General features: G+C 38.7%; 1 protein-coding gene across 15 annotated transcripts in view; it reads right to left on the bottom strand.

Moving 5' to 3' along the window:
• ATP2B2 (ATPase plasma membrane Ca2+ transporting 2) overlaps positions 1-26281 on the bottom strand; it is a 397887-nt gene that overhangs the window by 111547 nt on the left and 260059 nt on the right. For all 15 annotated transcript variants that reach the window (XM_085236247.1, XM_085236256.1, XM_085236248.1 and 12 more), the window contains one exon: positions 5343-5540. In XM_085236247.1, coding sequence (XP_085092373.1) covers positions 5343-5540 — 198 coding nt within the window. The remainder of the gene's footprint in view (positions 1-5342; positions 5541-26281) is intronic.

The following is a 26281-nucleotide window of genomic DNA, read 5'->3' as shown; positions in this document are numbered from 1 at the left end:
ATATTCAAGACCTGCCTGGACACCTTCCTGTGCTACCCGCTCCAGGGAACCTGCTCTAGCAGGGGGTTGGACGAATGACCTCCACAGGTCAATCCTTGTGATTTTATGACATTATGAGCCATACAGAAATTTTTTACTGCTCATTTCTAGTGTAAAGATGATACAAATGATCAGTATTAATGTGAAACAATATGTTTACTTTTGGCAAGAACTGATTGTACCGTACCACAGAATTCAACAATACCAAGTACCATTTCCAACACCAGATGAGCTGGTAGTGCTCCTGCAGAGCTAACCCTGCTATTCATTTCATATCCAATGTTTGCTTCCTGCCCAAATGACACCTGTGTTTTTCTTCTGAGCCAATATGCATTTCCATACACAAAAAGTGTATTTCAAGGTTTCCCCAACAGGGTTTTTAATTTATACTTCTTAAGAATAAGTTGATTTCAACAGAAAAATATAAAATTTATAGAATCCCAAAAGGTAAGGAAAAAAAAAGAACAACAGAAGAATCTACTTTTTAGAAAGGGAGTATAGGAAGTTTGTGATCTGACCAATCACTCAACTAATGATTTTTTTTTTTTCCTGTAAGAGCAGGAAAAAAATTAAGAATTGGATGGTAAAGGAGTGACAGACCTGAAAATACTAACACAAATGCAGTTTTGTCATAAATGTTAGCAAAGAAAAAAAATGAAGGGAAGCAAATGACATATTGAAAGGCAAGAAAGAGAGAAGAGTTTGTGTCAAGTCTGTGGTCAAGCTGTCCTATTGTGCATAACTGCTCAGAAAGGGTCTTTTTCTGTATTTTCCCATGTTGACAGAACTACAGAGCCTGCCCTGCTCTTCTTCTAAGCCCCAGCATTCATCCTCATGGGGATGTGGCAAAGTGATGCACTGCTCTCCTTCCAAACAGAAAGGAAACACAAATCTCTTGCATGCCAATAAATTGAAGAAATTAACCTCTAAGAATTGTCCCCGGGGCAATACAGCTGTGAGCCATTATTTCTTGTGATGGGGCCAAGGCTTTTGTTGGTTTTTTTTTTTTTTGTTTCTTTGTTTTACCCCTCCCTCTCCATTGTCCCATATTCTTAACTTGCATCTGATAAATGCTGATTTGGCATGGCAGGCTCAGATTTATTGTTGCATCCTCCAACACGGGAAAATCTCTCTATATTCAGAGAAATGTGTACAGATGACAAACCCTGCATATAAATCTGAAGATCATAAAAAACAGGTATAGGATCTCGGCTGATTTGCAAATATAGACAATGTGTGGGGGAAAATTACCCTTGGGCTGTAAACAAATAAATATAGAAAAAACAATTTACATGAACAGTTTGAAGATGGACGAGAAACTTCAGCTGGTTATAAATACAAACATAGAATATTTAATAGACTTCTTAACAGAGACCTTAGAGTTGTACCAGAAAAGCAGTACATTTTATTTTCGTATGAGGCAGAGAATGCCTGCTGTGTTAACAGAGCTGAATTCCCTGTAGAAGGCTAGAAAGCACATGAAAAGCAGTCACAACACAAACTGATTTAAGGATCAAAGGACAAGGGACATAAGATTGGTAAGATTGAAGGAGGTCCCTTCCAACTCAAAAGATTCTATTGTTTCTACTGGCACATTCGTTTCCACTTCTGACTGCAACCTGCTGTCCATTCCATCCGTATACATGTACTTTTTCAAGGTTTACATATAAGGAGCATGAGGTTTTCTAGATTGACAAGGAACAGATGAATGATGAGTACAGTGAGTGCTACCATGACCAGGAGGCTTAGCATGGAAAGAGGCAGCCATCCTCAGGGGGCTTTGGAGCAGCTGTACCTTCTCTCCCGTAGGGGTGCCCTTTCTGATTTAAATCTCCAGATTATCACCTGATGACCAAGCAGTGGGGTACATTCTAGGAATGATAAGGAAATACTTGAGTGTTGAACATGTGGAAACACTATCCTCCCTAAGGGAACTAAGTCACAAGAAGTTAGCAGGCATCCCAGCCACAGCCTCAAGCAGCAACACACCACCACCAAAACTAAGCAACTGGCTGAGGAGGACCAAATTTCAGGGTACTGTGTCCTGTACCGTCCTGGATGAACTCATCTTCAAAGCAAAAATAATAAGTAAAAATACAAAACACAAAATCATGAAGCCAGGATCCCATATCATTGATAAATTCTCTTTGTAAATCACTGGCTCACTGTTAACTTTATTCAGTCTGTAATCTGTTAATCCAGGACACTGAAGAATTTTGTTCTGAGGAATTAAGTATTTTTAACTTGCCACATTTTAACTACTCACGTCCCTGTGTGAAAAACACTGCAGCAGTGACTACACCTGCACCAGCTCTTTTTCTTTTTCCTCAGTACAGGTTTACTAAAACACAGAAAAAATTTTTCACGTTTTTGAAAGAATGGAAAAATGATTCTATGTGGATCAGTGAGGAGAGCAGTAATTGCCACAGGGCTGACAATAATTTATGCAGAAGTTCTCAATTGCTCCTAATGGCCTGTCAGATGGTGAAAGGGAATGCAAAGCAGATCACAAAAACAGCAGTACAGCTTCTGATAACAAATTCTTGAAACTTTCACTCTTACTAAGAAATGTGAAAATAGAGTTGAAGTAGCTTCTGGAGAAGCAATAAAGCCAACCATGCTATTATCTAGTAATTCACATAGATAGGATTTTGTGATTGCAGTAGGAAAAGAAATAATGTTTTCCAACATTTGTTCATTTTTTAAATGAGAATGGAAAAAAAAGTAGGAGAACAAAAACTTCATGTACTTCAAACAATAGATTACTAGCAGGTAAGAGGCTGGTTGATGAAGATAGTTACTGGTAGTGCAAAAACAACAGAAATTTGAAGTCTTTCCAATAGCATAAAGTGAATGCAACTCAGAAAATAATTATCTAGTTACTTTACTCAGGACAGTACCAAAACGTGTTGAGATTTGGAAATGCAACCATACTGCAGTCAGAGGACTTAAACTTGGGTAACATATCAACATCTATTGTATCAAATGGAAGAAAAAAAAAGTCTAACCCCCAAAATTTAAACTTTAGAGCACATATCTGCCTAATACATCAAAACATACTGATGCATACAACATTAGACTACACCATCAGACAAGTTTCTCAAAGCAATTCATGCACTCTGATATGTTTTGGATATGTGTATTTTAGCCTTCAAACACATCAGGAAAAAAAAAAATACTTTGCACTTAAACTGCAGAACTCACTTAAATACTAACTCGGTTACAGCTTCAAAATGTAAAGTAGGATTCAAGCATCTAAAAAGAAAGTATTATTTGTTCTAAAAAGCTAAATATGATGTCAACTTACCACATGACGTAATAAAGTCATTGGTAGATAAAGTTTGAGATTTGTCAAAGGCATAGAAATATATGAGGTATATGGGCAGCATATAATTTGCTATTAAAATGTATAAAAAAAAAATACACAAGATAGTGTTTAGCGGTGTCTCAAAGTCTTTCATTTTCATGTTGCCATTTACAAACAGCCCAAATCTCAAACCATCAGGCATGAGAGAAATGGCACTTCTCCCTCAGCTCTCCCAGTCTCTCCAATGCTGCAAGGCGCATGGCTGAGCACAGGTGGGACTTGCCTGCTCATAAATGTGTCCTGAGAAAGGCCATCTACCAATAAACAGTACGTATCCTTGGCATCCATTTAAAATTACACTGATTTTAAAATGAGAGAATCTCCCACGTGTAAGGAATTGCTCAAAAATAAATAAATAAATATGCCGTTGGAAAAATTCAAAGGACCAAATTTAAAATGTGTTCAAAAAGCTGGATTACAGAATATTCTCTACATTGATCTATTCTGTGTAAAGCATGGCAAAAATCTTCTAGGAAAACAGTTCTAAAATGATGGGGAAACCAGAGGCCATTGAATGGAAACACTGTGCTGTGGGAAAACACAAATACATTTTCCCAGGTTGCACTGCTGAGCTTTTTGTACCATTCCAGAATTTCAGATGTGTCATACATTCCCACGGGAAAAGAAACATTTTAAATATTGCATTAAACCAAAACAGCAACAGTAATAATAATGATATAAAATCAGAATCTGATGGCATAAGTCCTCTTTTCCTAGAACCCTGTAACAATCCTGTTTTCAGAATTATTTCCCTACTATATAATCTTTGTAGTAAGAGAACATTTGGCACATTTATGCCTAGGAAAAAAGTTTGCAAGCTTTAATTCTAATTTTGTAAACCATCATTTGTGGTTTATGATGTCCCCAGGGTATCTTACTATGTCCAGTTACGAGGTAATAAAAATGATGTTTTCTTCAGTTAAAAAAAACAAATTACCTCCTTTCCCTACTCATGCCTAAATCAAACACCTGCTGAAAGCAGTAACAACATAATTCAAGGTGAAAAAGCAACAAAAGCTTCCTGATCATCTATAAAAGATAAGGAACTGTAAGTGAGCTACAAGTGCTCTGCGGAGCTACGTGTGTATTGTGTTTGTGAATGGAAATGGAAAAAGGAAGGGTCTTCAAGGAAAGTAGCCAAAGGAAACTAAAGCAAATGTAAAAAGCATTTCAAGGCTATATTTAGAAGAAGGCATTCTTCATACATTTGCCAAGCTATTCACGTCATTTCACACAGCAGGTTTTATCCAGCTTTGTAAGTCTGAGAGCAGCAGGAAAGAAAAAATCTGGATCAGTTGCCAGAAATGGAAATCTTGCATTTATGCAGAGGAATGAATATTTTAAGCATGTGAATTCAAGAGTACTTTCCTAAGCAGGGAAAGGAAAAAAAAGAATAAAAAGGAGGGGAGGGGGACTTTAAGCCATCTACAGATATCACAGCAGTAACATGACATAGCCTCCAAAGCTCTTTGTTGAGCTGGGTTTGCTAGCCATGGAAAAAACACTGAAAACACTGAAATGAGTGAATTTCACTAAGTCCAAGTCCTGCTCATGTCTGTATGCACAGGATCATCAGTTACGTAAGCAATTACATATTTCTGCTCTATAGCGCATTAAGCAATAATCTAAGATTAATAAATACCAACCACAAGCTCAGATGTGAAAACAGAAAGAAACGCTCAAGTGTCACAAGAATATGATGATTTTTAACTCACTTAACATGTGGCATGACGCTCAGTGGCTTGCATAAAGAAGTGTCAAGCACGCAAATAATGTGTCACTACCACGTGTAATGGAAATAGAAGAAAACAAAACGGAGATTTCCTCTTCACGACCTTCTGGAGGGCAGGGATGGAAGGAATTGGAAATACAAGACTTTTTTTTTTTTTTTTTTTAACTTAAACTTATGTCAATGAATTCAATCAAAAGTTTTTACCTTCATTCCCTTCTCCAGGTGGCTGATAAAATGAAAGCCCCAAGGATATGATGGCTGCAATTTCCAAGATTATAAGAGTCACATCCTGCAGTGCTTCCCACACTAGCTGTATGAAAGTTTTTGGCTTCTTTGGGGGTATGAAGTTTTTTCCAAAAATAAGCTTTCTTTTTTCTAGATCTGCAGCAGTGCCAGCTAACCCTGTAAATAAAAACAAACAAAAAGTAATTAAAATTGCAGAGAAATATACAGTAACTGCTTATATCTGTCTTTTAATATATCACAGAATAAACTAAAATATATTTAAATAATTTAAAAATAAATTACTTCAATAGCAATAAAACAAGCTTTACCATCCACGGCATATTAACAAACAGACAGATTTGCCACTTAAATTTTGCTTTTGCAAGATGATTTGTCATTACTTTCTGAAAAGGATGTTAATTAGTACCAATTCTTGTCAGTTCTAATCCTAAGCGAGTCTGTGAATAGTAGGCTTACTTTAATAAGTCCTATACAGGTAGATAAAAGCATACATATGTGTATGCATTGACTTCTGAATATAATCATAAGGTCAAACTAAGTTATACTTGAGATGTTACATCTGGGATGAGGCTGGGATGGCTGTCAGCAGCTTTCAGTAATACCAGAAGCAGCAGCACATCTTTGTTCTGACCTCAGGTCAATGACCTCAAAGAAAAACTCAATAAGAGATGTCATGTTCTTCAAAGCAACTGCTCTCGGTGCCTACGTACTGTCACATAATTGCTGGAATTAATAGCATCATTTTTTTTTCCCTGAAGAGACAACCACAGTGACAGTATGTTTGCATGAAGGGAAACGAGGTTTCCTTAAATCTGTATAGATGCTTGGATTTTTGCATGATGCTTCAAATTCTGCATACAGTGTAAGAATGTGATTTTAGTTGTGCTGAGTAACCTTTCACTTAGGTGTTTTTTCCCGGTTTTTTAATTATATTGAGTCTGTTCATGTCTAGCACCTTTTCTGTAAAAAAAAAAAAAAAAAAAAAAAGCTACAAAATACAAATGTTAGGGCAGAAGAAGAAGCATAAAGAACAGCAACAGAGCAAGTGGTCACAGGTATCTGTCAGATTTGATACCAGTTGGAACATTTACAGCCTGTAAGATTTGAATGTAATTAGCGATGTAAAATTAGTCATGCTTATTCACACTGAGCTGACACAATGAAAATAGGTGAACCCCAGAGGGCTACAAAGGTTCCTGCATGAGAGTAAGAGCCATCCCACGCTGTAAGGATTCCCATCATCCCCCCTCCTCATGCACTTCAGGGTAACTCCTCTCCTCTAAGAGCCTTGACTCCTGTGGGTCCATTAGGAACAGGAAGCCCTGTTACAAGGATCCCCAAGATGCCAAACAGAAGCAGTGAGGATCCAAACATGCTAACAGCACTCAGCTCTGCATCTCCTCCATTCAGGACTGGTGCAGCCGTTCCTGGTAGTGCAGCAGATGCATGGCAGTAAAATACCTGCTGGATGAAAGTACCCAGCACTAGCCTAATTGCCTAAAGCGATGCTTCTCTGAACGTATCAATCCTGCCATAATACAGCCAAAGCCGTTGACTCACCTTTCACTTGAAGTATATAATTACAACTGCTGTGTAGCTCCTGGCTCTTGACTAACTCATCAAACTTTCATTTCACCTTCAGCTTCTCAGAAACACTATCCTCTCCCAGATAAAGGCATGCTGTAGTTATTATTACCTCACCCAATTTAATTTGCAGTACCTACTGCAGAGTGAGACTACAACAGACAGGTTCCAGCTGCTATAAAATGTGACCATCTCCATGATTCATACAATCACACACCAAACTTCTCAGCTCCTCCATGAGTTCCCATTCAGCGTCCAATGTGGGGTAAAGGCTCTGCCCCCATGAAATGTGAATTGCAGACAGTAAATCATTTGTGTAGTTGCACTGTGAACCAGTGCAGACCACAGAAGTTAGGACAATGCACATGAGAGATCAGAAAGGCCACTCACTCCTGATGGGATGTGACGCAGTGAGAAGCCTTTAGCAGAAACGAAACAAAGCCAGTTCAATCAGCTTACAGAGGGCTGCAAAGCCCTTGAATACAAAACAGGCTTTTCACTAAAAATGGTATGCACAATTTGTACTATTTCCCCAAAGCATATCCAGAATACAGCAATGACTTCATATGTTAAGGGGAAAATTCTAAAAAATTAACAACATTGAGAGTGTAGCAATTTTGAACAGAAATCTTTGTATCATGCATCTACAAGCAGACACACAAAACATGTCTGAAACAGAGAGACCTCAGACATATTGGGAAGCAGAAGAAAAAAGCACCTGCAAAAGGATTATTTTCCAACATGGAACATATGTGCACAGCAGTGGGCCAGCTCCGGCAGGTGAGCACATGACTGGTTACTCAACAGCACGACAGGGATGGGTGATGCAGCGCAGGAAATAGTGGACATACACTTGAACGATCCTAATTACATTTACCTAGATATGATGGATTCACCATTTCATGAAGTATGCTTATACACGGCCTCCTGACAGTAAAGCATACATCCTGCCCTACAGTACTGATCTTAACACACACAGAAGTATTTTATAGGTACATTCATTTCTTTGGAGAGGACTCCAAAGAAATCCAAGAGCTCATGCTTCCCTAACACAAAAACTGTTCACTGACCTTGACATTTAGATACTATAAGGTTGAGGACTAAATGGGGCCTAAAGCATCTATGTCCAACGTTATCTTCCAGATTATAGATTACATAACCTACATTACATTACCTACTCTTTCTTCTTTAATTACAACTTTTATTTTCATGTAAATTATTTAGAAATGATGGAAAATGAAATTCAATGTTCAGTTCTAATCAAAAGGTTTCCATCCTCCTGAGGACTGGCTATCACTCTAAAAACCCTACTCAGCTTTTTTTGTTTTTTCCTCTGAATGTCAGAAACTGACAAACGCCTGTATTTATTGAGCAAGAGGAAAGGAGAGCGTGAAGTAATCTGAAGACCAGTGATAAAGGCACATCATAACGATGCCAAGCATTACTGCAGAGATAATACGTCAGAAAGGGACTACAAAATACACAGAGCAGTCCATGTTATACACAGAGATACAGCTAAGGGAGTTGGGAATCTAAGGCAAAGATGTTTATTTTGCAAAAGCTTCCATTAGTTCTCAGTGCTATGTCAGCAGAAGGTATACAGGGGCACTCCTTATCTCTTCAAAGAATCTGTTTCGTTTTAATCAGAAACGTTATTTTAGGTAGTCCTAAAGGTGTCTTAGACAAGGCAAACTTTGTGGCTTGAAGAGGACTGGAGGTCACTCACGCTTTCTGTTGCACAGGCAGGTCTGTAGAGCGCTGCTTCCCAGTGAGCGCCCACTGCCGAGCAGTACAGATGGTGGAAACGTCAATTAGCACAGCAAGAGCTGCAAGTGGACATCTGTCCTCGCCATTACTTTTAACGAGGAGATGGCATTCCTGCTGCTAGATTTGCTTTTTTCTCCTCCCTTTATTACACATACTGACTTCATTATTGTTCTTGAATATTTTTTTTCTTTTCCATTCGTCGCTTAATCTATGTATTGACTGCTGTGACAATAATGAAACAATAGCACAGATGAGAGCAATTGGAAATATCATTTCTATATGAGGAGACAAAACATCTCAGGAAGTAAATAAGAATCAGTGGGGATTAGAAAATTTAATGGAGATATTGGTTCTATCTGACTTCAGAACTCATGTGTTCCTGCATTCAGTGCTGTATTTGATACGATGGTAAGTCACACACTGGCTGGTTATAAATGCATGTGTCCACACAAAGATAATTTTTAAAAAAAATATTTTTGTATGTTGAGGCTATAAAACATTTCTCTGCTTGGCCAAAGTGTTTTACAGTGATTATGCAGTTTTTGTATTAAATTTATCCACAAATAGGATGCATATGTTTAGTAAATACTGTGAACATTGACTACTGATGCATTAAGCACTTAAATAATTTTACAAAGCTTGTTTCCAAAACTTTTCCCAAAAATTTGTCTGAAATCTGAGGAGGAGAAAAATGTGATTACATAGAAAATCTTTTCTATGATGTACAGTATATTAATTTCTTCTTTCATCTAGCTTGCCTTTGTAACAGATTTACTTATTATTTTAACTGTTGCTGTTTCAAAGGGAAAGAAAGATTAGAAATCTGGAGAAACAACAATTAATGTTTTTTTTTTTTTTCTGTTCCTTATCTACAACTGCCAGTTACTGAACACTGAATATAAAACCAGTTAATGCTTCCTGAAAAATTATATTTCTCCTGACAATCATCTCCACTGCAACCAAATGCAGCATCACAAACAGGATGATTTTGATGATGCAAAACAGCAAAATCACGTTGCTACTGAAGCAACAATTCAGGAGAAAAAAAAAAGTAAAGCTTAAGAGAATGGTTAGAATGGTTCACATCCACTTAAACTATGGAACGAAGACCCACGTTAACAAAACCCAACCCACAACTATTTGAACAGTGAACTCTACAGACAATTAAATACAACACGCACAAATACTTCCTCTGCTAACACCGACCTACATTTCCTCCCAAGCTCCTCCCAGCCTAGTCGCAAACTCCATTCTCAACTGGTGAGCATTTCTTAGCATGAGAGTACCTCCACATTCACAGAAACTAAAAACTAAATAATTACCAAGGTGATACTTCATCTTAACTTTCTTTGCCTTGTTTTACCACTTCCAATAATGTCTCATTCAAGTCTGAAATCATCCCTGCCACTACCACTGCTACCACTGCCCAGGTCCACTGACATCTATAGCTCTTACGTAAGTGCTCTGAAATCCAGTAGGAATCAGAAATATTAGCTCACTTACTACTATTTTAATACACAGAAGTCAAACTCACAATCTTATTCTACATTTTTTTATGGGATTCTGTTCTCTGGCTTTGGGAGCAAATTTCTAGGTACTACTTTTCTTCTCTCTCTTGACAGAGCTGGATGTGACAACAGGCCCTCTTCTCTTTTGCTTCCATCTACAAAGTGCTATCTTCAGAGTGAAATCGCTCAGTAAAATTTAGATGAGTACCTAGTAACCAGCAGATTTAGCTTCAGAGATCTTCCTTTCACAACTCTCCTTACCTAAGAAACTGGACAAGGCAAGGAACCACAGGCAGTGAACTGTGATTATTGTTACGGTTTTGATCAAAGGCTTCTTCTTATGTTCTTATGTATAATGATGTCATCATCAAGCACAACACATTGTAGTGCAACATCAGTTGTCTTAAACACTACAGTTTAATAGATCATGAAGTGTTCATGACACTGGTTTAAAGGGTTTCTAAGCAAAACAAACACCTGCTTTGGTACCAGGTATGCCAAAAGAACATACATCGACTGCATTAGACTACCTGCCTTACTGGCAATGGCAGGATATGTGTATATCTTTATACTCAAAGACATCAGACAAAGTGAATACATTCACACATATAATGGATTGCTCCATCTCATCCGACTTTTACCATATATCTTACTTGAAAAATTCTTAGAATTTCAATGTACTGCATCTGATTAGTCCATCTTAAAACCAGTTAAGACAAGCCAGTCTGCCAGTAGTAGAGTATTGAAGGAAAACATTTACTGGTTCCACCAAGCTGAATTTGAATTCCACCAGTGAATTTCACCTCAGTGGATAATTGCTTTCTTCTAATCTCAAAACAACAAAGCTGACTGCAAAGCATAATTAATCTCATTACCTGCTTTCATTAATATCACCTGCTTATATTTGCTTACATAAGTTGTAAGAAATTTGTCTAGAATTTAAAAGCCTTTGGAATCATAAACCATCCAGCACATGTCCTGTAAGCCTTACACTGCTGATGCTGCTACTTTGATGAGCCCAGCTGGCCGTGCTGCCTGCAGGCCTTTACATGATTTAGAATCCCCTTGAGTCAAATGTTTTACAGTCAGAGCTGACCAGCCAGCACGCAGAGAGGTGCACAGAGGTGACAGAACCACTAAATGAATTAAAGGCCCCTTCATCTCCTCAGTAACCATCCTCCTCTTCACATCTGTCAGCAACCACCAGCCAAATCAGCCTGTCCTGTCCTATGGAGTTCTCCAGTGGCCTCAGCTGCAGCGGGGGGATCACCCCTCAGCATCAATAAAGCTTCAAGCTTTACCCTCATAAACATATTTATTATTACAGTTGCAATCAACAACTATAACTCTGAAGTCACACCAACTACAGAGACATCTCTAAAACCATGCATGGTGGTGTTGTTAGGCAGTGTTGGTTTCTTTTTTTTAAATAAACTAAATGAAGAACTTAATGTGTTTGCTTACATACTGATACCTCTAATGTAAATACTAGGAACAGACAAACAATAACAACTTGCCTTTCTACAATGAGTTTCTCTCTCTCATTCTCCTCCTATGCAAAGAAATGGATAAGTAAATATATCCCAACTTTACAAGGCAGAGAAAGGCTGCAGTTCTTGCCCCAGACAATTTGGTGGCAGCTCAGGGCAGTAAATGCCCATCTCCTAGGATTTCTGATTTACTATCAGCTGCAAGATACCATGCAGTCTTTGTTATTTCCAGGAAACACTAAATACTCAGAGACAAGTTTAATTCATTTACCATCCATGCATTTATTTTTCTCTTCTCTGAAGAAGCTATTAAACAGGAACAAATAATTTACCTACAATAACTGATACCAACAACACTGAAATTTTTTTTCAATACTGACTGCAAATACTTAAAAGCCACATATCTGAAAGCCATATTTCAGATATGCAATTTCATAATAATCTAAAAACCAGACTTACATGCAGGGCATTCCCATCAAGGCAACAGACAAGACACCACGTATTAAAGGCAAGATCTGAATCCTAACAGATGGACAATATTTTTTGCCTTGCCTAAAATGACACCAAAAAAGTTCTTACGAAGGCTGATAAAGTGTTCATTAAGAGTTACAGTCCAGTGTAAAAGCACAGGAATTAATTAGGATTTCTTATTTACTGAAGTAGTGATATCAGTGGGAGTACAGATGTCGAGAAGGAAGAAAATTCCACTGGAAATCATTTCTTCAACTCTTACTCCAGTCAGTAATAATTGCACCATTTACACGTCTCATTCTGTGCATCTCACATGTTCTTCTTTTGTTCTGTCGAGGTAGTATCAGGTGCAACAAAAGCAATAAAGGCATTAGTTTCAGTACTGCACAAAATGTGGTTACTTCAATGAAGCTGATAGAAAGTATAAGGGAAATACCATTCAAAAACAAACTGCTAAAATGCTGAGTTATGACTGCTCCAGATCACTTGAAAGCTTTTTCTTGCTCTTAATATTTACATCGAGCATATCTTACAACAGCACTCACTGCCTACCCTGTAGTATCATGCTGAAAAAGCACTAACATGAATCAGGTAATTGCAGAGAAAAGCAACCATGTTAGCTTAACAGAAGAGACCCAAGAGTTCAGCCAAGAAAAAGAGCAGCAAGTAAATGAGCCCATAAAAAAAACTAAGTTGAAAGCCTTCTGTAATTAACACATCTTCATAACCACTTACCATCACTCTCACTGGACCTCTACAAAAAAATTCCCTTCTTTACTTCATGTGTATTACTGACAGTAATCATGGGAATGACAGAAAAGGGAAAAAGTCCCTGAAATCAGTTGGTGATTCCAACATCTCCAACTGCCCGTGTGCCCAGGCCTATTCTTACAGTCAATAGCTAGTGACACTGAGTGTGGGCACTGCTGCTATTAAGTAACATCTCAACAAAGAAATCCAGAATTACCACATCCACAAATTGATCACAAAGATTAAAAAGTGATTTTTTCGCTTTTTTTTTTTTAATCACAGTGCAACTTCAAATCACTTGAAGTTTTGCAAGTACAACATTACAATTAAAGCATATACACGTAAATGCAATGTTTCAGAAATTGTGAACGTTTGACCATGAAATTCAAATACAGCTGAAGACAGAATATCCTGAGTTGGCAGTGATGCACTAGAGTCACCAAGCTCCCAGCTCCACACAGTACCACCCAAAATCCAAACCCTAGTTATGAGAGCTGAGCTCTGGCAGCTCGGGGCCGTGCCCACTGCCCGCCAGTGCAGAACCTTTTCCCAGCACCCCGGCAGCTCCGCGCTGTTCCCTCAGGTCCTGACACTGATACCAGAGGGAAAGGCAAACGGTGACATAGCTTAACATATGTTGTCATCACAACAATAATATGGAAAAGAGGTTTTTTGTAGATCAGGCCAGGAACCTGTAGGTTAAGGCAAATAACTTAAAATATGTTTAGATAAATAACACCGGAAAAAATCCGAAACAAAAATCTGAAAAGTTCTGAAACAAGAAACACATATTATTGTGATGTCCTTAAGGAAACAAAATAAAAACACCTAAAAAAAAAAACCCACTTTGTTAAGCTTCTACAGCATGATTCTCTCCCCTCCCACCCTTACTTAAAAAAAATAAACAAACCAGATAGCAGTGAGCTGTGTTTTTCTGAGGTGTTACCTCCAAGCGCTGCTACTTGGCAGCTCTTAATTTCATTGCTATCTTTGTCAGTGTCATCTGCTTTTCCTGTGAGCAGCGTCAGCTCGTCAGCTGCACAGCAACTGTACTTGCTTCAAGCTGTGCCTTTGCGAGAGGCAGAGCGCTTGCTATAGCTTATCTTAAGCTGCCGTGTATCTGAGACAGAATTCAAGGTACCTAAAAAAGAGAACACTGAAGAAAAAGAGTCCTGTGATCTTTATACCATCTGCAAGCAATGTGAAATGCTGCTATTGCTCCTGCATGTGACAATGATGTCACTTAAAATCACAATGCTCAACTTGTGAGAAGATGGTAAGAAAATAAGATGCATTTTGAGCATCCCAACGCACTACTCCCATTGCCCAGGAGTCTTAGAATAGTTGGACCTTTGAAATCTCAAACAGCACAAACACCATGAGCTCCCTGCTACTTACATAACACTGCACTGCACGCAGCATTGCCATCTCCATGCTCAAAACAAGTGGGACCCACACTTAAGATCATCATCTACCTTTCTTCTAAGCACCACATAAACATGAAGGAACAGTAAAAATGACAGGAGCTGTAAAGTTTCATCCAACGCCTGAATATCTCACAACACAGATATGTAGTCAACTTTAAAAGACACCGGTATTTCAAAGCAAGTCCAAATAGCTCCCTATTGTCCCATTTTCTAAATGCATTAAGAAAAGATGTGAAGAGAAGTCTCAAAACCTTCCAGCCTACTGGTAATTAGTTAATTCAGCTCCTGGGTGAAAAGAGCAGCAGGGCAGAGCACAGGGTCAGCAGCAGTGATTTAGTTGGGCTGATGGTACTATCTGAACAAAATTGATGTTATTCCTTCAAAGGATTCTTAGCTGTTTGTAAAGCATAATAAAATGTGCTTTTTTCTCTTCAATAGTGTGAGAAGTGACAGTTTTCTTGACTCTGACTTGTGAATGACTAGCAAATACAAATGGTGACCAAAGCAATCCCAAAGCGTTGTGTAGGATATGGCATTATTTTATTCATGTATCCACATGCAATAGCACTCCATTAGGAACACAACACCCACAGACTTTTCCTATTTTAGCACATTAAAAAGCCCAAAGAATAGACTCTCTCAATATGAAGCATATATTGTCAATCACCTTGATTATCCCTCAGTATAATTAACCTTATCTGAATGCAATAATCACTAATGAAATTCTCCGGATTATTTTCAAGTACAAAGCAAATACTAAATTAAATTGTAAAGTAAGTACAATTGCAAAGGAAGGAGCTCCTAGTCACCAGCTGCAGTAAGAGTGTAAGACAGAACTAGTCAAGGACAGCAGGTATTTTTGTGCAGAGCAAACCATTTCCACTTCAGTATCAAATCTTAATAGAAATATTCAAGTCTTAACCAATGTTCGCTCCTAAATTTTCTCCACAGATGAATTGTGGAGGAATAGGTAAATCTCACTAACCTGCTTTCCACTATTTATTGAGTATATACTGAGTATGTTCTGAAGAAAACTGAGACGCTGACCTGCATCTCATCTCGCATCTTCTGGCTGGGGTGAAGTGGAAACCCTCCCACACAACTGGAGGGACATCCAGTTAACTACAGCATCTGAACAGAGTCAGCTCAGACCCCTGGGAATTCAAGGTAACAGGGGCAAGCACCAGACAAGGAGAAGCGTGCAGCATGGGCACACCTTGGGAGATTTCTGAAAAAAGGCAACTCCGCACCCAGACCTCATTTTTCACTGATGAGAGAAGTGGGAAACATCTTAGAGATACAAAGGATTCTATGTGGAGGTTGGGAAATCCAAAAAAGCGCTGAAAATTGCTCAAGTATAAAGAAATAGAGAGGTTGTGGAGTCTCCTTCTCTGGAGACACTCAAAACTTGCCTGGATGTGATCCTGGACAATGTACTCGAGGTAACCCTGCTTGAAGCACAGGGTCTGGACAAGATGATCACAAGTGGTCCCCTTCCAACTTCAGCCATTTTGGGAAAGTTCGAGGAGGCAGCAAAATTAAACAGATTTGAATTAAAATCTCTTGATTTGCTAGATCATAATATTTATGCATTCTTTATGTTAAGAATGACTTTTTCTATTTTGTCTTGGCTTGAAAAGTTGAAAACCTTGAGCGTTTTTTGGTAAGGGCAATTCCAAGAGAAGGTAATACAGCAATTCTGCATCAAAGCTCTGGCAGAGAGGTGCTCACATTACAAATGCTTAGGAATTTGTTTTAGACACATTAGCAGAAATAAAAAAATCAAACTGTATAATAAGAGAAGTATCAAATTTATACTAACGATAGCCTTGGGCAACTTCAGCAAGTAAACAAAAATGGCATTTCCTTATTGCTGCCCAATAAACCCTACAGATATTAATTAACCTGTACTAAATGTTTGGAAGCTTAAATTTTTATTTAATATGAAATCTCAAATTAGAAGTTGGTTATTCAATTTATGGCCTAACTTTCACTGCATACTGGTTTCCTATGTTTACAGTGTGCTAGCTATTTGATTTTAATTCCAGCCCATTAATTCATTGCTTTGCTTAATCTAGCTCAACCGGGAAGGGTCCCTCTTAATCCAAAACAAAAACATCCATACAAAGAGTTAATCCATAGCGGTTAATCAGGAATAGATGTTCCAAAATAAATCCACAGGCTGAAAATAAGTAAATCCCTTAGACTGAGTTTGATTTGGACCACTTTCACCTCAGCTTCAAAGCTGCTGCTAAAGACAAATACGTCCTCACGCCACAACTACAGCAATACAGTTATTTGGAGCTGAAGCCATACATCATACAGCAGAACACAGCAATTTTCTTTAGCAAATTAGATGAAAATTTTTGTACATAAGAGAAACAAGAATAGTGAGAAATCGAGAAGTAACAAAATGAGATTTCTTCTTATATGAAAATTGGGCAGAATTCCAGGCACTATTGTGATTTAACACAGAGACATATATTTGGTTAGTAGTTGCTTAAGGACTCCATTAAATCTCTTCTTACCTCATGGAGGGTGTGCACACAACTACAGATGTGAGCATACAAGCAGAGCGGCAGAAACGCGACAATTTTTTTCTTATGCGCCAGCTATTGTATTAATGGAGTGGTCTCTCATAATTTGGAGTTCACCTTAAAAGACAAGTGCAGTCTATGGACTCGTTACGTGCAGTCCATCTTAAGAGCATGAACAGTCTTCATCTCTAGTCTAAAGGTCAAAGTGAAAGAGCAAAGGATCTCGAGGCCAGTTGTAGGAAACGCATCTGATGGCAGCAGACACCAGTACAGTTTGTCTGTACACATGTAAAATCTCTATTAGTTCAGTTAACAAGTAAAGCTCTGGGACTTTCGAGTTAATAACAGCCATTACAAAACAATACACAGATACTGGATAAGATGCAGTTGTCAAAATTACACTACAGACAATTTCTTTATTTGAAAGTACATTTTAGTTAAGAGTGTTCTCAAACACCCATTTGCATGCCACTGAAGACAGAGAAAAAAAGAAATCCCAGAAGCATTTAAAATGTTTATGGCCTAACTAGAGCTGTTAGTTTATCCCCTTCCATAACTAACCGAAAACTGTATTTTAATTTTCATATGCTTCTCTCTAGGTACCAAAATTAGAATGGGCTTTTCTTTCCATAGGTCTTTACTCATGCTTGTTTTTTTTCTTGTCTGGCTTCTGCCTCATACAAAATGTATTGTCCAAATTCATGGTAAGGTGGGATGGCCAAAGATTTATATAAGTTGCTACCAACCATAGCAAAAACATTTGGGAAAATTGGCAATCTTCCAATAACTGGGAATATTCCAGAAAAGCAGAGCATGATTCAAAAGCACTTTGTCAACTGTGCAACCATTTTGTTTATAGCTGCAATGCAGCAGTCTTTTCAGGTCTTTTCATCTCACTTAAAGGATAAAATGACCCAACTGCCTACTCTGTTCCATCATTATTCATTAATGAAGAGACTGGGCCTAGAGGATTGTCACTGCAGGATTAAAAAAAAGGTTCATTAATACATCCCTTAAGCGTGGCACACATTAACACAAAACAAGAGATAAAGACACGAAAATCAGAAACTTTCTAAGTCTGCTTTAGCAACCTTTAGAGAACATCATCAGTTTAAACATTACTGATAACAAATAATATTAATAATGTTGATTAATATAGAAAGGGCAAACCCCTTGAAATGTTTTTCAGCGAGATGAACAGTAGGGCTAAGGATGCTTTCAGGCAGACATCTTGAGCATGCATTTATTTTCTACAGGTTATGTAAGTGGTGAGCAGAGATGAACCAAACGGTCAGGCTGAAACATTCAGGACACTCAAAGGCAGACTTTCCCCCCCTCCCTCTCTCTATTGCCCTAATTCTTCTATGCCTTCTGTTAAACTTATTTATATTTTTCCCTGTTTCTCTTTTTGCCTCCTACGTCCTTTCCTCTTCCTGAAGCTCATTTTGCACATTTTCTCTCTTTCCTTCGTATACTTTTTCACATTCCTTACTTTCCCCTTTGTTTTATCTCAAAGAAACCAATGCCTCTGATAAATATCAGATAGCTCTTCCTTCTTCCCTCTCAGTTTCTACCGCTCACTACCTCCTCTCTGAAACTTCTTTACTGACACTACGTATCTTCTGGGCCACAGCTGTTTCTTAGCTCTACACAGCTGTATTTATTTATTCAAATGAGGAGCGTGAGTACCAAATACATAACATTTTTAAAGTGCAGTATGTTGCAATACTCATATGCTGTCAGAACTGATGCTTTCCTAGATGGCTCTGCCATACTATGTACACGTTCACTGCAGACTTAGGAATGACATTCAAGAAAAGCTCTTTTATGGAAACAAAACACTGCCCACTACGCAGATCTCAGAAGATCTCAAGAAAAATATTCTATTTGTTTAATGATTACAAAAAATAGAATCCAACAAAAAAAATCAAAAGGAAGTCTATTACGTGAGACTATTAATACCTAGTATCAATATTACACTGCATACATGCTCTCAAGATTTTAGAACTTACTGGAAAAATGAGCAATTCTTGTTATTATGGAAACAGGTTACATAACATAAGAAGACAGCACTAATCTTTTAACTTCCTGAGCATTGTTTCTGTCAGTCTTTATCTGCAATTAAGCTTAGTGCATATGAAGTTCACTGGCTGCTGAAGCTCGGAGGACTGATACAGCCTAGGACAGGTAACTCAAGCTCCCTCTACGCTGACCTACCAAACTCTGACCTATTAGACCTGTCTGGTAAAAGTGAGAAGGGATTACAATTTCATTCAGATCTTGATATCTGAGCAATTCATTGACAAGAGTACCAATTATGTTCAATCCCGTCACCTTTCCCCCTACTTCTGGGCTGGACTGATTTGCCATGAAATGGTAATCCTGCATCATGCTGAATTTGATAAGAGTGACCTAAGATGAAACGTTCTGGGTCTTGAAAATGAGCCAGTTTGAAAATTCATCCAGTTTGTTAATTTGTCATAATTCTAATGCTATAAAACCACAGGTTTATTCTATGCTTTTTTTTTATATCTACCACACTCTTGTTTACACACAGTCACAGTGATGTATGCAAAAACTAAGGCTGTTATCAGTACCAATGAAAACATACATGATAATGCTTCACAGAGATTACACATGCTTTTGTGCTCACCTGCATCAAAACGTCAGATCAGTGAAATATGTTTCCTCTGACAATGTATGGAGAACCTGGGTGACAACATCAACTGATGCAAAATCATCAGTCCAGTCCACCTACCATGCTTGTATCTTATCTTTACAAAGTTATTCAATAGCAATATACATGAGCACGTTCAATAAAAAAATACAGCAACTAATGCATCTACTCCTAACTGAAAACAATACAGACTAACCCCTCCCCACCCCCAAAGAAAAGGTGTATTTAGGTTAAATGTTGGACTCCCCAGCTCCCTCACTAGGACTTCGGAGCAGGCTGATCAGAAGGTTCAGGACAGGCATGCTGCCGAGTGCTTGCTGCACACACAGGGAGCCCTTCCCCACAGCTATGCATGCAGGCACCTCCCTTCCCCACCACAGCAGCACGCCACATTTGCTAGGATGAAGATGTCACAGCAAAAAGATGCAATTTTATATCTTATTTAAAGTCACATTAAACATTATTTTTTAAGTGCCAATGCCTGGCTGACATGGTTTCTAAGACTCTACGTGAATCCCCTGACTCTGCAAACTATATCTTTATGTTCATTCCTCTGCTATGGTTTCACTGCTATGATACGTTTTTTCTACTGCTTTTTCTCCCTCTAAATCTGGCCTGCATCTGCTGTGCTTTATGTAATGCTGCTTCGTGCAAAGTCATAGGACCCAATTACAAAATTTCAGCAGGAAACTGCATCCAAAGATTTTGCTTTAACCAATTTGAAGAGATTCTGGTTTCTCTATCGAGGCCTCAGCTTCACAAAGTGGAATTCCTTGAGTCTGAAGACAGTCAAACTGGTCCTGATTCCCAGCACTATCAAGCTGCTGCCTTCAACACCCTTGACTTGCCCTTGAAATGGCTTTCTGCAGCCATGACTCACTCCGCTACAGCACTCATTTTACTGGCAGAAAATTGAGCTGAGTGACACAGAGCTAAGCATGGAGGGACATCTCTGTGCAAGGGACAGCAAATTCCTGGGGCATGAGGAAGGAACACCATGCAATCAAAGTGTTCTTGCTATTGAAGGGGGAGGAAAAAAAAAAAAAAGAAAAAGATATTCACAATTTAATTTTCCTGGCTTCAAACACACATCCTGAACACACAATTTCATTTGTGTGTAGGAAAAGAATCATACAGCAAAGCTTTCCCCTTACAATCAGCCATTTAAGGGGGAAAAGGAGTACAGCGGGAAGCATTTGAATCATACAAGCATTAGGAGAAAATAACAAACAGGCAGGTAATTTAGCTGTTTGCAGGCTTCTTTCCTCTTCACGTACCACATCAGTACGTTACCAGCTGGATGTCTGCTCTTCAGAAAGAAACCCCTTTACTACTGTACTGTATTTATTGAAAGTTTGGGATATAATTTTCACAGTGGTATAAAAAAGAGGACCAAATGTTCCTGTGCTATGGTAGACCATGAACATTTATTTGAATAGGAAAATTACATCTGGAATTTGCCTTCATACAGATCAGGCACGATGTCTGGAAGCTGTAGTTACAAGCATAACAGGGAAAGCTTTCTGGAACATTTTCACCTGAAAATTATGCATGGTCATTAGACTGTTTGTTTCCCAATAAACGTTAATAACTTGAGATGGGTGTGGTTATCACCTAAGCTTCCTATATTCTCTCCCACTTGGATGCCCACTAATGTTTATAAACGATGATTAGACATTAGTCCACCACCTGGCACAGTGGGGATCTGAATCATAACTGGAGACCAACAGAACACAAGCATATTGAAAAAGTAAACAGTTTACATCTCAATTTGGCAAGGCCAGTGCTACGTACAAGTCATTGTGGATATCTGAGTTCACTAATTTTTGCTAAAATTTAGGAAACATTGAAAAGCCAAGTGGAAGGTACCTTGTTTCCTCTGCCCAACCCTAAGGGCAGCTCCTGAGCCAGCTGGGAACATTTCCAGCTCTATTTGCTTGCACAGTTAGACAAACAGCTATGCTGACACTGAAAACCAGAGGCAACAAACAGCCAGGAATCAGAGGGCGCCTACAGTCACCACCTTCAAGCACCTAATTGCAATCTCACAGGCTCCTAACTCCTCCATCACCAGTGCTACCAATAGGACTGAAATTAAAAATATCATTCCATGGTAACCATAGGTTTACATCTTAATGGCCTGTACAAACTCCAGTGATGGTCAAAAGGTTCTGTTTATCCTCATAGCAAAGATTGTTTATCCTCACAGCAAACGGAGCTACACGCTCTTTGCCTGTGCATGTTTGCATAACACAGTGCTCAGCTATTAGCAGTAGGGTAATTCCTGACCCTTTCTGATGTCTGAATTCTCACAAATCTCCATAAGTTTTAGCTCTGCAAGAGTAGAAAAACCAAATGTACATGAGAGTTTACACAATAAATGTCACGACATAAATCAGAAGCGTTTGTTCTTGCTTAACTTATGTCTTTCACATAATTATCACTTTCTATACACAGAGACAGAACATATACAAATGTGGAAAATGCCAGGAATACCACAGTGATGATGCAAGGGAGGTGGAAATTACAACTCTGAACATTGAATACAAACGTGAAACAAAGCTGAGTTAATAACTCTGGGTTCGACTCAATAGATATGTATGCACAGCAAAAACCAGTTAAGTGCATTCTTTTTCTTTAAAGCTATGCTAATCCAAGTTGGGACTGTATCTTTGAATTAAAGGAGTCTCTGGTGAAAACGTGTCTCCAGAGAATGGAATTGCCATGTATGGGTTATGTTGGATGAAATTTTTTTCCGCAAGCACACAGCTTCTGTGGCTTGTCATCAGCAAACCAATCTAATACTGAAATCTATTGCAGTCCAGCTAGAATTAGTGGACAAGCAATAGAAGGAAACATTTGCCCAATTTAAGGCTTACATTTATAACATGAATCACAAAAGTGAGGGTGAATAAAGATGCTATTTTTATGGACACGTGGAATTCAGTTTGGCACTTCTGCTGTTGAGGGCTCATTGGATAGAAAGGATATAACTGCTTTTGAAACTTTGAGAGAATTAAATGTAATCTACCTTCCAGTTATTTCTAAAATTATACGCAGACAAGAGAGTGCATTAAAGGTCTTTTACTTTGAATCTCTTCATGCCATAAAACTTCTGATCTGGAAAAAAATGTGAGACCTCTAGGAACGATAAGTACAAAAGCATTATCTTTAAATACTGTCAGAAAATAAATAAAACTGACTTATGGAGTGTAGTTGAGAAATTAACTTACGTGTGGACAGGGATTTAACCAATTGTGGAAATATCTGAAACACGATGGGGTTTCTTTGGTGGTTTGTTTTTTCCCCACCCCTGCACTACTACACGTATCTCCAAGTAATTCTCATTTCAGACTGAATAACCGTGCTGTTGAGCAGACTGAATGAAGAGCTGGTGCTTGCAGCCTGTGCTCACTTTTGAAACATAAAAATTCTATATCAGGAAGACCAATATTTCAAAAAACAAATGGTAGAATTTCATCATTGCTCTTTTTCTTGAATTGCAACACAAGTATAAGTGACCTGGCCTCCCAATTTTTTTGATCATCAGCAGACTAGCAAAAAGTATGAATCCCAGGCATTTTTGGCAGTTTGCAACACACATAAAAAAAAGCACAGCAACATACCACAGAGATTGCTATGTTTTGACTTAATTAAATATTTTTATACAAAAGTCACAGGCTAGTCTGAACTATTAGAAAGCAAACATGCCTCTATTACTGTGTTCCCCAACTGTTATTTCTGCAAGATATTTTCCTGATGTTGTGTGCCTTTATCTCCTCTTTTAGTTAACTATTGCATGTCGACATTTTTATGCCTAACGTTAAGAAAATTAGTTAAAATAGAAGTCCAGGTATCATCTGGTTTGTAATGTGTATCTTCCCAGATAACTTTTCAGAGGAGTTTGAATAGAAATCTTGTCGAAAATACAGCTTATTCCAAGATACACTGCCTCTTTGCTCTCCCTGCAGACTGTGCTTGGACCTCAGAACAGACCACAGGAACTAAAATGATACTGGTTCTGGAGAAGATTCCCAGGTTCCCACTGACCAGAAGTCTTCAGAAATCCATGTGAGCAGAGCAGGACTGAGTACAAACCAACCAAGCGCATCTGCCTGAGCCTTCTCATCCTTGGTACAGATGCCAAACCATCCAGTGAAGTCATGAGAGCCTCTGCAGGTACCATAAATCTCCAAACCATTATGAACAATACTTAAAAATAGTGCTAACTACTGTTAGATCAGATTCTGAGCTCATATAAAAGGAACTAAGTGAAATAATTTACATAGTTACAATTACAGAACGAGCCTTACTTATTACTTTGAGAGTCCAGGCATTCTAAGCAGAAGGAACAAGTCATAAACAAACAGATTTGCCTTGAGATACAGTAGCCCAAGGGGATATCAATGCTATTTCTATTATACCCTTACAGATCTCAAAAAAGTAGCTAAGGAAAAAAACAAGATGCACTTAAAAGCTACCAGACTGTCCTGCATGACTAAGATGATTCATAAATTGTACATTCATACATTATTTTCTTTCTCAAAAGATACAGGTAATTAACAGTTCTGTATAAAAATAAACTCTGCAAAGCAAAATTCTGCATCTGACATGGAAATTGATGGTCCATTCTGCCCGTGCTGCTTACAAAACTGGCTCAAAAATTAAATTAAGCAAATTGTTTATAACAAAACCCCAAAGAAACACATCCAACTTTAAAGATCTGTTGAGTAAAGCTCACTTCAAATTTTTCTTCCTGTGCAGTTATGGTCCAAATATCTGGGAATATCTTCATATGACATTTTTACTTTTATTGCATAGGTCTTAATAAGCTAATTTAATAAGTTTAAGTTTTGGGCTCTGGCCAAATCTCATTTCCTAAGAATTTACAAGCTGAACATAAAAATGAGGATGCAGAGTTGAGCAGCAGTAACTCCATAGCACACACCAAACAATCGCTGCAATCTTTCAGTAGATAAAAACGTTCTGACCCAGCCCATTCTACCCCTTTCACTCCATTCAGGGGACAAGCTGCATTTTGTACACAAAAGAAGTGACAAAGAGAGCCTGCCAAACGCCTCTCCTTGGCTCTCTTACCATTCCAGTCAGTAACAAGGCAGAAAATATTTTTGGTCAAAACTCAAATTGCTATTGACTTTTATTAGACTTCACTGCACTAACTTCCAATCTTGAAAGAAGAAAGTCCAAATTCTGCAGCAGCTGAACACTCATAACCCTCAGTGATGTTTTGAAATGGGGAGTCAAGTTTCTAGGAATCTTTTACATTGGGTATTACCGCCAAAAAAGAAAAAAAAAGAAATCTAGAAAGATATAATAAAACAAAAAGCAAATACTCCCTCATGTAATTAGTGTTCATTGCAGCAGATTGCTGTGGTGAAGGCCACAATGGAAAACAAAGGAAATGGAAAAGAATATAAAGATGTTATTTATAGGGGAAATAAATTCTCTATTAAAGGCTTAAGTTCCCACATCCCCATACAGATGCCACTTATAAGCAGTTCTTGAATGACCAATTCAAGTTCAACATTTCCATTAGAAATGCAACACTTAAGAAACTTTTCATAAGCTTTGATTTGCAAACTTAAGGAAGAAAACTGTGCTCAGGTGTGAAGAGGCAGCAATGCCTGGAAAGACAAGATCCCTAAATGCTAGGGACATGCAGACTAAGGGGCAGTTAGGTTCAGCCACAGGCAGCTCTGTTGCACAGCTCCCTCTATTGCAGCGCAGACTTTGCAAAGCCACAGAAGATGCAGGGTGGGTTACAGACACACTGACTGCTCTGCAGGGCTATACATGGGCTGATATCCAGTGTCCATGCTGATCAGCAGCCACAGAGGTGCAGGGGCTCTGTGAGAGCAGTGTCAAACGCTCCTGAAAAACTGCAAGCTCTCTAGAATGTGCTGGCATTAATCTTGATCCTCTGTCAACCAATCATTTCATACTCAACTAAGGGGGAGAAAGCAGGGCTTGAGCTGGAGTGGAGGTGGGGAAATGGCTCCAACCAGGAGTCAGACACCGGCTCAGCTCTAACACCCCCACATCCTTTTGGAAAGAATTGCAAAAGCACAAGTACAATTTTAAATGAGAGTAATTCAGCAGCTGAACCTGATGCCTTGGCTTTCCACCCCATAGGCAGCAGCCTGTGCCTACAGCCAGCCTATGGAAGTTGATGTAGATCACTGCCAGAGAGTAGCACCAGCTCCTGCCTCTGTGCCTGCCCAAGTCATCTCGAGATTTCTCATGGAAACCAGAAATTTCCAAGTTGTTTACCAAAATAAAAATGCTGAGCAGTTCTGATGACAAGTTACGGCAAGTGACAGCAGCATTCACTTCCTGTGCACTCATATAGCTCACGCTGCCTCTGTGCCAGGTAGTGTTACAGCTGCTGCAGATCAGGTAAGCAAAGCCCACTGGAACCCGAGCCAGGTGGAAACTTCCCTGGGCTCCTGGAGCCAGCACGTTTTGCTAGAGAAGAAAATGTTGGCACACCTGCTTCTTGAGGCACCATGTCAGACGGGTTTAATGCATCTATAAACCACAGGAAAATGTTAGAAAACTACTTGTAAGCACTGAAAGCCTTGGGTGGCTTTTAAACGAGGTGATCACATTAAGAGAATCAGGAAGGAAGCAGGAACAGAGCACAGTGCTCTGCCAGCAAGCTCTCC

Source organism: Meleagris gallopavo, chromosome 14, assembly GCF_905368555.1.
Source record: "Meleagris gallopavo chromosome 14, MGAL_WU_HG_1.1, whole genome shotgun sequence".
In the NCBI taxonomy this organism is placed as follows: Eukaryota; Metazoa; Chordata; class Aves; order Galliformes; family Phasianidae; genus Meleagris; species Meleagris gallopavo.
This window is presented reverse-complemented; position numbering and strand designations above follow the sequence as displayed.